The sequence below is a fragment of the Colobus angolensis genome, unplaced genomic scaffold (assembly GCF_000951035.1).
Source record: "Colobus angolensis palliatus isolate OR3802 unplaced genomic scaffold, Cang.pa_1.0 Scaffold51, whole genome shotgun sequence".
In the NCBI taxonomy this organism is placed as follows: Eukaryota; Metazoa; Chordata; class Mammalia; order Primates; family Cercopithecidae; genus Colobus; species Colobus angolensis.
In genome coordinates, this window is record NW_012118599.1 from 877,936 (window position 1) to 890,316 (window position 12,381).

Sequence of the window (12,381 nt, forward strand, 5' to 3'; positions counted from 1 at the left end):
CCCAGCTAATTTTTGTATTTTTAGTAGAGACGGGGTTTCACCATGTTGTCCAGGCTGGTCTCGAACTCCTGACCGTGGGTGATTCGCCGGCCTCAACCCTCTAAAATACTGGGATTACAAGCGTGAGCCACCATGCCCGGCCAGTGATATTTTTCCCATCATCTCTGACTATGACTATTCCAGTGCTCAGGTAAAGCAAGATGAGACCTGCTCCAGAAAAATGTAAGACGCTTTGTCTGAATGCCAGTGTGTGAAATGCATTATTATACTTAATATAATCATGTATAATATAACAATATAATAATGTATATTAAACATGTGGACAGAACACCCCAAACAGCACAGTTCTGAAGAGCAAGAAATAATTATTTTTCCTTAGTGAAATAATGAATAGATACTTTTCTTGTTGATACCTAAGTAAAAATTTATTATAGTTCTAGAATATAAGCAGTGTTTCTATTTATTTAGCTATTTTCATTAATGTGTTAGGAGGAAAAAGATTATAAGCTAAAATGTTATAGCATCTCATAGTGTGTGTGTGTGTGTGTGTGTGTGTGTATGTGTGTGTGTGTAATCAATCCCCTTTTCCCTGGGCAAAAAATTGATGTATTACTGCTAGTGGAAATATGGTAGAGTGTTGTACAACTTTTTGACAAAGTGAATTCCCAGTGATATTTGAGTCAACCACAGTTTTTAAAATGTGTGTAGTTATGTTGTCATCATCTTCTTTTTTCCTATCAAATGGAATAACGTATGGATCCACATATTCTAAAACCTTGAAGACACAGAACAGCACGTTGAAAAAATCTGTAATCAAACAGAATTTTCTAGAAAGGATTTATTCTGGGTTTTCTAGATAAGTAACTGTTTAAGCACTATAGTTTTAGATATTTATAACTTGAAATATAAACCTCTTTTAAAAGTGTTAATAAGTCATGGCATTTGAGGATTCATTGTGCATACTTCATTTATTGATGTCTCTGCACTGACATATGATAATTACCATTATCCTCCCATATGATGAAGCACAGCTTTAGATAGCTGATTTTGAATGCTCACTTCCACTTTATCTTTTAATGTCTCCTTCCTTACTCTCAGGTGTGATTTTCTGTGGCCTGTTTGCCTTTTGCACCTTCAATCCAACCTTCTCATTTTTGAAGTAGTTTTTATTGTTTGGAAGATGATTGTCCTTTTAAAATTGTGTGTTATTTAACAAAACACAGACTATTTTAGGAGAAGCTCTCCTAAAGTGCAAGATTTTAATGCATGCAGTTTGTGACTTGCTAAGATGTGTTTCGACATTTTTTTTTTCTGGTTCTTAAATGATTTCCTGAAATTTCAAGACAACATATAAATCTCATCTGGAGATATTTTTTACCTTGCATGGCTATTATATCAAGCAGCTCTGGTGTTTTAATTTTCTTCTTCTACTCACCTTACAAAAATATATCCTTTTTGTATTCTCCTATATGAATGGAGTAGTAGCATGTATAGATAAGTGATTTTTTAGGATAAATACAGGGAAATATTTTGGTTCTTGTTGGTTTTCATACTTCATATATCTCTAATCTGGATGGTGAAATATCTGTAAATTAGGCTGATAATTTATAAATTTTATTAAAAACATTTTAAAACACATTTGTTGTTTTTCTTTCAGAATGGAGAGGTAGGCTTGGATACTATTGTTCCGCTTAAGGTAATATTTGTATTGTGGGACCATTTAGCTCTTTTCCAACAACTGTAAGTATGAATATTAGACAAATAGAACCCATTTTTATGTAACTTCAATGTATTTAATATTTATAGATTTTGTGATTTGGAATTTCCTATTGGGTTGGGCTAAATAAAATTTGAAAGTAAATGTAGGATATTTTTACCATTTTACACAAATATCAAAATGCATAAATATACGTGTGCATGTACCTGTATGTCTTTCCATGCTTGTTGCCTGTTTCCATTTTTGTGCTTGTAGTGCCTTAATGGTCCCAGTGATGTAGGTTCAACTCCAGCTCCCTGTATTTGTCCTCCGGGAAAACCAGGACTTCAAGGCCCTAAAGTGAGTAACACCTAACTTGCTGTTTTTGTTAAAACACACAAACAAGAGCTGGGTAAACCATACAATTCCTAATCAGCATTGATCCTGTTGAGAAATTTCTATCTGATGTCTTACATAGTTTAAAACCTCAGTTTTAGTCATTTTTTATCTAGAAAAACAAGTATATTCTAATCTAGGCTAGATTAGACTTTTGAACCTAAAACTGATATCTGTCATCCACATTAAACTGGGACATTATTATTTGTTTGGTTATTTTCTTTCCCCAAATACTGCTGCTAGATCTCAAGAACAATACTTCCTTAGAATCTGTTAAAAAATGAAGAAAGAGCATTTGTTAAGACATGGTCTGAATTCTTAAATGTCTGAATTCATAATTTGTCAAAATAATTTTTGGATGGAAAAAATGAAGTAAGAAATTTAAAATTGATTTTATTATTGTGAGTTTGATTTGAAGTTAGAGCCACATACATTTATTTAACTTAATCATGTACTTTTGGGGAGTATATTCTTTTAGTCATTTCCATATTTCCATATATGCACTTGTTCCAGTTACATTTACATATTGATTTGTATACAAATGTACATATACATTTTTATATGATTGGAGCCATTGTGTGCATACTACTTTATAACTGGTTGTTTTATACATAATATGTTCTGAATATTTTTCTATGCAATTTAATATTAATGACTAAATTTTTTTTTTTTTTTGAGGTGGAATCTTGCTCTGTTGCCAGGCTGGAGTGCAGTGGCGCAATCTTGGTTCACTGCAAGCTCCGCCTCGTGGGTTCAAGCTATTCCCCTGCTTTGGCCTCCCAAGTAGCTGGGATTACAGGCACGCACCACTGTGCCCAGCTAGTTTTTTGTATTTTAGTAGAGATGGGGTTTCACCATGTTGGCAAGGATGGTCTCAATCTCCTGACCTTGTGATTCGCCCACCTCTGCCTCCCAAAGTTCTAGGATTACAAGTGTGAGCCACTGCACCTGCCTAATGGCTGAATTTTTAAGTAAGTTGTGTTACTTGTGGCATCACTTAGACACAGCCTAAGTAAGACACTCAGAAGTGTAGTGGTTTGTCCATGATAGATAAATCTTGTTTACTTAACATTATATTAAAATATCACCTAAATAAAATAATGTGTAACTTGAAAGCAGGTATGTTTCCCTAAGCAAAAAGATAATGTTTACGTGTATTGATCACCTCTTACTTGAAGTAACCATAATCATTTTTGTTAAATATGAATTATAATGTTCATTTAGACTGAATTTTCTGATTAGTGTTTCAATTTTAGTATATATGCTGCCAAAGTCAGTTTGTAATTAGTGTTTCAATCATCAAAACTGAAAAAGTTTTATTTTTTGGACTGTTGGTCCAAGATAATTTAATTCTTTCTTTTATGTATATTTCTCTATTCATTTCAGGCCTAACCATTAAGGTAAAGAAAGACATGGAATTTAAGAAGTATACATTTGATCTGTCATTCAAAGTAAATCTCTGTCCGGCTTTAAATTTGAATGCAATACATGATAATCAATGTATTATTGTAAATTATTTTTAGATAGCATTTAGAAGAGTTAATCCAAATCATCTTTAAAGTAACCACCTATTATTTAAGATGTCTTGACATAAAGGAGAAATACCTATAAAATACTCCTGGGAGACTATAATCTGGAAGACACTTTGAGAAGAATCCTACCAGTAGATTCTTTGAAAAATATATATTCATATAGTTTATTCACCTTGGAATATTATACATAAAAATAATTTGACCTGCATTAGATATAATGTAGAAATCAGAGACCTGTGCTATCTGACCTATCAAAGCCTATAGTGCTTTTCTGACTCTCAGTGAGATTCAAGCCACTTCCACCATCTCCAGGGTCTCCAAGAGGCTGTTCACTTTTGGGAGGCACCTGAAGCCTCTGATGTTTTCTGATTGTCATTTGTGGTCCAATAGATGTCTTGTAGTGTCACCTATTTTTACTCATGTACTTTCTATACTAAATTTTTAGCACACCCATTCTCTTATCTGATGAAGCCTCTAATGTTTAATATTTTCGAGTTTCATGTGTTTCTCATTTTCATTTTCTTTTCTTAGTCATAATCTAGCCCTATTGCCACCTACTACTCTAAGTGAAATTGCAGTTTTCCACCAATCTTCAAGTTGGTGTGCCTTTTTGATCTGCTTTCCATTTTCTTCAGAAAATCTGGCAGGAGGACAGGAACACACACACACTCTTCCATCCATTTAGGGCTCTTTATCCTGGAAGTGGTTCCTTACCCGGAACACGGACCTGTATGTAAAAAACAGAATCCCTAGCAACACTCTAAGTTGCACTTCTTTCCTGGCTTTGAAAGTTGATAGAGTTTTAATTAGTTCAACAGAACCTGAATTAAAACAGATGAGACAAGTTTACTTTAGGTTCCACTGAGGCTTATTGGCCATTTTTGTTATATGCTTTCTGGAAAGTTTTGCAGAAGTCCATCAAATAGAGTGACCTGTAAAGAACAAATCTAGCTTTTCTGTTAGCCAGAAAACTTTAGGAGATGAGTGTGGGGTCGAGACTGAAACAGAGCAGAAATTTTTGTATTGATAAATGGGGAAGTGCTGATTCTAAGATAGTTTTTTTTTTTTTTTTTTTTTAAGTTCTTTAGATTTCTGGAAAATGTGACAACACTGTTGCAAAACCAGGTCAAAATGAACAGGTACACCACACTTAGACTTATCATGTCATTGACTTTTTATCAGGCATCAAAAAATTATCTGTCACTAGACTGTGAGCCCCTGGAAGAATAGCTTATTTTTTATCCCTAATGACAAACATAGGGAATGATTAATGAATTCGTTGGAATCATTTGTATATGCAAGCCCTTCTTTTGTTCACAATAAAGGTTAATAAAATGAAAATTCTCCTTTGACACTCCAGTCTGGCACAGTGCTTAACAGTAATAATAATTTTTGTTAAAGGAATTGTGAAATTGTCAAAACAATAAGATCCACCCCTCCCCCCATTTAACCTATGTGGAATGCGCTTCTGTTCTGCAAGAAAGATCCAGGTCAATCCCAGCTTGCAAATAACTTCCTTTCAAATGACCCATGCATGCAAATGACAGCTTCTTCCCCTACTTCAGTAGTCAGAGGAACATTTGTGGGAACAAACTCCTGCATTTGCTCTAATCTTAAATATCAGAAGTGGAAAGAAGACATTTTTGATTTTTTTAGGTTAGGACAATTTTTTAATAACTTCTTTGCTCCAAGATACCACTTTTACTATAGCCATATCTCTGTTGATACCTTTTGTTACACTCTAATAATTTTGCCAATTAGAGATTCATTGGGACTATCAAGGTACCCTCTGTCTAAAACACAAAAGCCTTTGGAAAATTTCAAGGGCCAAAGGTATTTACATTTTTATGTTAAAAATTTTCAGACTGAGTAGAGTCCTTCTAGATTCAGGGCGTGGTGCTTGGGTTCTGAGGGAGGAAAGAGGTTGGCTTTGGAGAATGTAATATATCTTAGGTCAGATGTTCTTGTGGAGACCAGAGGGGTACCATGAAAGCATAAGGTTTTTGAAATGAAGGCTTATAAACATCATATTTGGGCCTATATGAAGAATTCCAAAGTTTTGCCTTGGATGAACAACTTAAAATATTAGCTTATTTTTATAAGCACAACTGTTTCATACTTTATTTATATTTACATTACTTAAGAGACCATATTCAGAGATGTTTTAGTTTAGTCCATGACATTTCCACTCCTGTCAACAACTTAAAAATCCAGTGGCACAAATTCAAATAAACATAAATAGATACTGCTTTTCAGCTGAGTACATATTTTTGAAAACTCAAAATGTACAAATGTTTCAACTAAATTAGAATAAGGTGGATTGGGAACTTAGTCACAGTTTTATAATAATAAGTCATGTGTCTAATTTAATGTATTGGGGAATTTTTTCCATATTAAATTTTCTAGTATTCCTCAGTCTGGTTCTGATCAGTGTATTACTGTGGACAGGAATGGTAGTGTTTAAGAGCTTGGACCCTGGAGCTGAACAGGTTGGGTTTGAATCCCATCTCTATCACTGCTGTGTGACCTTGGGCAAGTTCCCTAACTTTCCTGGCCCTCAGTTTTCCTACATAGAAAATGGGAATAATAAAAGTATCTGCTTCATAGGATTATTACGTGAATTCGGTAACTCAATATATGCAAATCTGTTGGACCAGAGCTTAGTGCATAACAGTCAATAAAGGTTAAGTGTCAGCTTTTACTAAGAGTAATAAAATTGGCCTTCTCTCCAGTCAGCTATATTAATTAGGATTTTACTTTATCCTTCCAGTTTTATAGGAACAATACCAAACCTACCTGAGTTTTTGCAAATAACTTAGTGACAGCAATAGTCAAAATAACCAGTAAAATCTAACAGCAATGGCAGAACCTACAAGAAATTATTTTCTTCTTGGGGCTGTTGACCAGTGTTATGGTCTTTATGAAGTCACATTGGATTTATTTTGTGGGTAATTTTTTTCATTCGGGAACTTAATTTTGATTAACTGGAAACATTATTATTAAATATCTTTTTCATAATTTTATGCAGCATAAAAAGCACAAGTCCCTTTTCTGTGCCAAATTTTTATTTCAGCCTGATGATGATAGAGATTAAACCCTCTCAAATCCTTCTGATATCTTAGGTTTTGCTGATAATTAATATTCTACAAATGAGTGGGTCAATGACAGATTGTATTTGAAGCACATCAGACAAAAAGCAGTTATTGAATCTCTACTTGATATCCAGCATTGTACCAAAAAAATAAAAATAAAAATAAGTAAGGCCAGGCATGGTGGCTCACACCTGTAATCCCAACACTTTGGGAGGCAGAAGTGGGTGGATCATGAGGTTATGAGTTTGAGACCAGCCTGGCGAAACTCATGAGGTTATGAGTTTGAGACCAGCCTGGTGAAACCCCGTCTCTACTAAAATTACAAAAATTAGCTGAGCATGGTGGTGCATGCCTGTAATCCCAGCTAATTGGGAGGGTGAGGCAGGAGAATCACTTGAACCTGGGGGGTGGAGGTTGCAGTGAGCCAATATCATGCTATTGCACTCCAACCTGGGTGATAGAGCGAGACTCCGTCTCAAAAAAAGTAATAATAATAATTCAGACTTTGCTACAGTCTCAATCCAAATGATAAATGAAGACTAACTAAAAGAAAACTTTGAGAAAACACTAGTTATGAATAAGTGATTTAAGAGCTGTTGTAGCATTTCAGTAGAAAAAGACACCAGGAAAAAATGGAGTAACAAGAAAGATACAGTGAGGAGAATTTTCTTGTGTTAGCTCTAGAGTGGAAAAAGAGAAAAAAAATTTATTCCAGGGAGGAGAAAAAGTTGGAATTTCTTGAAAGGTGGCAAGTCCAGTCAGCACATGGATAAGGAAGGATGGCAGGGAGGCTGGAGATTAATGTGCACCTTCTCAAAAATAAGAGAGAAATTCTAACTCCCTAGAGACAAAGTTGTTTCCTAATGCCCAGCCAGCATTGCAAGTCCTTGGATTAGAAATACAAATTATATTTATTCAGCGAGACATTACATGGTTCAGAATTATTTCCCCCCCTTGGATTTACAACTCTTCTTTCTGTCTTTTAAAAATGACATTTGCCTTCTTCTCAGCCTTTCCTCAAGCTAAGCCTCTTGGGGGGCAGCTGCTAAGTGAACAGCTCATCCCTGCTTTATTGATTCCTTATTAGAGTTCGCTTAGTTCTTTCCATTTTTTTCTCCTGTTGTTTCAGGAACAAATCTCCCTAGCCAGGAGTCTGAAGTAGTATTTCCATGAAATTTGGCTCTATAATAATACCTTAATCACAGGGTAGGTGATTGATTTCTATGTGAGTGATTTCTTGACAAAAAATAGTAAAGAGGTCAGGCTCAGTAGTTCATACCTGTAATACCACCACTTTGGGAGGTTGAGGCAGGAGGATCACTTGAGCCCAGGAGTTCAAGACCAGTCTGGGCAACAGAGTGAGACCCCACCTCTACAAAAAATATGAAAATTAGCTGGGCATGATGGCTTGTACCTGTAACCCCAGTTACTTGAGAGGCTGAGGTGGAAGGAGCACTTGAGCCTGGGAGGTTGAAGCTACAGTGAGCTGTGATCACACCACTGCACTCCAGTCTGGGTGACAAAGCAAGACCCCATCTCAAAAAACAAAACAAAACAAAAAAAACCCCAAAAGTGAAGAATTAATAGAAATCATGTGCCTCTCTATAGGGACACCCTGATACTTATGGCAGCGACTTCCTATTTTTCAGCAGGATGCTCCATTTAGATTTCACAAATTCATAGACAGATACCTATGATGTTTTTTAGTGTTTCTTAGAATTAAATTATAAAACATCCTTACCTCACAAAAAGTGTTGCTTTCATGTTGTTTTTACATGGATGGTGGCCACCTGAATGGTCAGTACTGGCCATTGGACAACATGGAAGAAGAGTTCCATAGAGTGTGACTGAGCTCATTGCCATGTGATATTAAACAGTGTTCTTTAAAGATCTTAGGTTTTTGAGGATAAAGGTTTTTTTTTCTTCATTCAAATATTACATGTATTCAAGGATTATGGGACTTGGAATAGAGTTGTTTGGCCTGGGCCTTGCTCTCATAGTAATATTATATTAATTTGAGATTGCAAGTATAGACAAAGTAACACAGCAACACACTTACAGGATTGAAAGAAATGATAGTTATGCAGCTTTAAACTTGAATTCTACATGACAGATCACATGGTCTACAGACTATTTTTAAAATAAATATGAGTTAAGTTGTATTGTAGGACATCGATATCTGTATATATAGAACCTATAGGATATAATGAAGTCTATATGCCGGGTGCGGTAGCTCACCTTGCACTTTGGGAAGCTGAGGCAGACAGATCACTTGAAGTCAGGAGTTTGAGACCAGACTGGCCAACATGGTGAAACTCCATCTCTGCTAAAAATATAAAAATTAGCCAAATGTGGTGGCACATGCCTGTGGTTCTAGCGACTTGAGAGGCTGAGACAGGAGAATCTCTTTAACCTGAGAGGTGGAGATTGCAGTGAGCTGAGATCGCAACACTGCATTGCAGCCTGGGTGACAGAGCAAGACTCCATCTCAAAAAAAAAAAAAAAAAAGTCTTATGAGTCAAATATTGCTATCATGGAGACCATATTTGCTATGACACTTTACAGTTTGTTCAGAATTCTAAAAATGTATCCTACCATAAATATGCACATTTTGCATCAGTGAAAAGTACTTTACTACTTTACTTGCTATAGTTATAGTTGGTGTGGTCACATAAATAAATCATTGAAAGTTCAATATAATAAGATGTATTATTTATTAAGTAAGCATTTAAAATATGGCTTTTGGGCTTTTTTTTTTCTTTTTTTTTTTTTTTTTGTACTTTTGTTTTTAACATACAAAAAGCCTCAAATAATGGAGTTGGTTTTGAACTTTTATTGATCCTGACTGCACCAATGTGCCTGTTTGTTTTGTATTCAAAAATTTGTTTGCTTCCTGCTTAGGGTGACCCTGGACTGCCTGGGAACCCTGGCTACCCTGGACAACCTGGTCAAGATGGTAAGCCTGTGAGTACTGAAAGCTTAGTCATCTCCGGTATATCTGGGATTGTAGTGTCAAAGTAAAAGTTTTGCTGAGCAAAGTTAAACAGATAAGGAAAGCTTTTTCTCGACTGCTGCCATAGGAAGGAGAGACTGAACTCTGTTGGAGCAAAAGGAGCTGGGGTGTGTAAGCACTAGGACAAGTTAATGGATAAGTAGTAGAGGACTTTAGATGGGAGATTGATCAATAGACTTAAGCACATTGAGTTATTCCACAGTTTGCAAATGTTTTCCTCTGTGATTAGGCCATCTCCCTTTGCTAATTGGTGTTCATCAAAGTTACGTACATACCCTCCCTCAGAGACTGGAAGATAGTGGGGACACTATCTTCCTTGATGATTACATTTCAAAGGGGTGGCTCTTAGGTCCTTGAGAAAGACATTTCTGGGTTATAAAATTGACAAGTAGCTTTTTAGAGTATTTACATTTCAAAGGTGCAGAGAAGGAATTTACAATTGTAAGTTCTCTAAAGCAAATGCTCTAAGGAAAAGGGAGGTCCAGGATCCACAGTCAGGAAGAAAGCTGCCTAAGTTTAGTCAAGTTGAAGAGAATGTTAAGGCCAGCTCGGGAATAGAGTTAGTATCCTACTCAGCTTTTAGTTATCTTACTTCAAAATTGCATACATCTTTGCTACAAAAAAAAAAAATGCTGTCCAGTGAATTCTCAGTATCATAAAGGGCTGGTTTTAGAAATTCTATTGTCTTTTCTCTACACATCTGTGGAAGCTTTCAAGTTAAAAACCCTTTTAAAGGTAATGTTATTTTCCTAATAACACTCACTTTGATAAAGACAGTGATTTGATCTGTTTTATGATTTAGAAGGATAAATATAAATGCTATTTGGAGAGTAGATTATATGGGGTCAAGAGTAGAAGAAAGGAGACTACGCAGGAGGTTGTTTCATGATTGTGAGTGGTAAGAGTAGTTTGTAACAGGGTGATATGATGGGAGAATGGAGAAGTCAGATTCTGGGTTATTCTTAATGGAAAGCTGACTACAATTGCTAGCAAATTTAGATATAGGGTATGAAAGGAAGAGAGGAATCAAAGAAGAATCAAAGGAGTATAGCTTGAGCAACTGGGTGAATTGTGGTGCTATTTAATGTGCTGTGCGAGACTCGGGGAGATAGAAGTTTTATAGATATGTCTTAGTCCATTTTCTGTTGTTATAACAGAATACCACAGACTATTTATAGAGAAAGATTTATTTGGCTCATGATTCTGCAGGCTGGGAAGTCCTAGAGCATGACACTAGTATTTGGCAAGGTCATGGCAGAAATCATCACATGATGAGAGTGTGAGTGAGAAGTAGTGGAGTGGGAGAGAGCAGGAGAACAAGGGAGTCAGTCAAAATCATCCTTTTTTTGTCAAGAATTCAATCCCTTGGTAACTAACCCACTCCCCACAATAATGACCTTAATCTATTCATGAGGGAAATGTCTCTATGACCTAACTACCTCTTAAAGACTCCACATATTATTACTGTTACAATAACAATTAAATCTCAATGTGAATTTTCGAAGGGGCAAACATTCAAACCATAGCAGGCGGGAATTGGGACTATATTTTTGGACAGGTTGGAGGTGGCCAGTTGGGACTTATTTTCATGCAAATGTATGCAAAACCGTGAGAGTGGATGAGATCACTTAAGAAATGAATACAGGTAAATAGAGAAGAGAAGGTGGCAGGGGATTGACCACAGGGCTCTCTTACAGGGGAAAAAAAGGAAGTGGGTCCAGCCCAGGAATTTGGGAAAGACTGATCAGTGAGATGGGAGGAAAACCATGGGGGTGTCATTCTATTAGGTGTGTTATTGCTGTCAAGAGATCCAGAAGAATGAGGCCTATGACTAGACCATGGATTTGCTATAGGAGAGTATTTGAGGAACTTGATGAGTAGGATTTCAGGGAGGATAGTACAAACAACAGATTGAAATGAATTAAGCACCGAGTGGGAGACAAGAAAAATGGTGACAGTGAATATAGATGCTTTTTTTTTTTTCTGAGAGATATAAAAGGAAGCAGAGATACAGAGCAGTCGAATTGGCACAATGTTTTAAAGGCAGGGTTTTTAAAAAATGGGAGATATTGTAGCATGTTTTTATAATGATGAAAATGAAGCAAAGGAAAAAAATCAAAGTTTGGAAGATAGGGGATATTTTCAGGAGGAAAATCCATAGGTAGGTTGGAGGGTGTTGATTCTAGTTACAAAAGTAGAGCTTGGCCTGGATGGAGAGTGTGGGCAATTAAATATATGAGACAGAGGTCAAGTTGATGGCACTTTAAAATGTGGGCTATTTTGGGGGAATAAATTGAGGGAATTATCATAAGACAGCCTCTATTTGAACGAAATTGAATTGAGGGAATAGACCCCAAACCTAACCTCTCCTCTTTTGTATTTATCTTCAACCCCCATTATATGCCAACGTTTGCCTCATAATTTCTCTTATAACCCATTCGTTTCTCACTTTTACTTAAGATGTCATATGACTTTATTGCATTTCCTCACCTCAATTCCTTAATCTCACTGAAGATACTTCCCTGAGATCCCATGTGAGTTTTGCCCTAATTACACTGAGTGAGCTGAGTTTTATAAATGTGAGCCTCGTTGGCCTGCAGACCCCTTTCCTGGGACCTACTTTATGCTGAGACGGGCAGCTGAAGTGCTGTG

The 12,381-nt window shown here is 36.2% G+C and overlaps 1 protein-coding gene across 1 annotated transcript in view; it reads left to right on the forward strand.

Annotated features, from left to right (window-relative positions):
* The window catches only part of COL21A1 (collagen, type XXI, alpha 1), a 203,013-nt gene that overhangs the window by 94,065 nt on the left and 96,567 nt on the right, over positions 1-12,381 (forward strand). Inside the window, exons 10-12 of the mRNA XM_011960186.1 lie at positions 1,658-1,666; positions 1,973-2,056; positions 9,618-9,680. Coding sequence (XP_011815576.1) covers positions 1,658-1,666; positions 1,973-2,056; positions 9,618-9,680 — 156 coding nt within the window. The remainder of the gene's footprint in view (positions 1-1,657; positions 1,667-1,972; positions 2,057-9,617; positions 9,681-12,381) is intronic.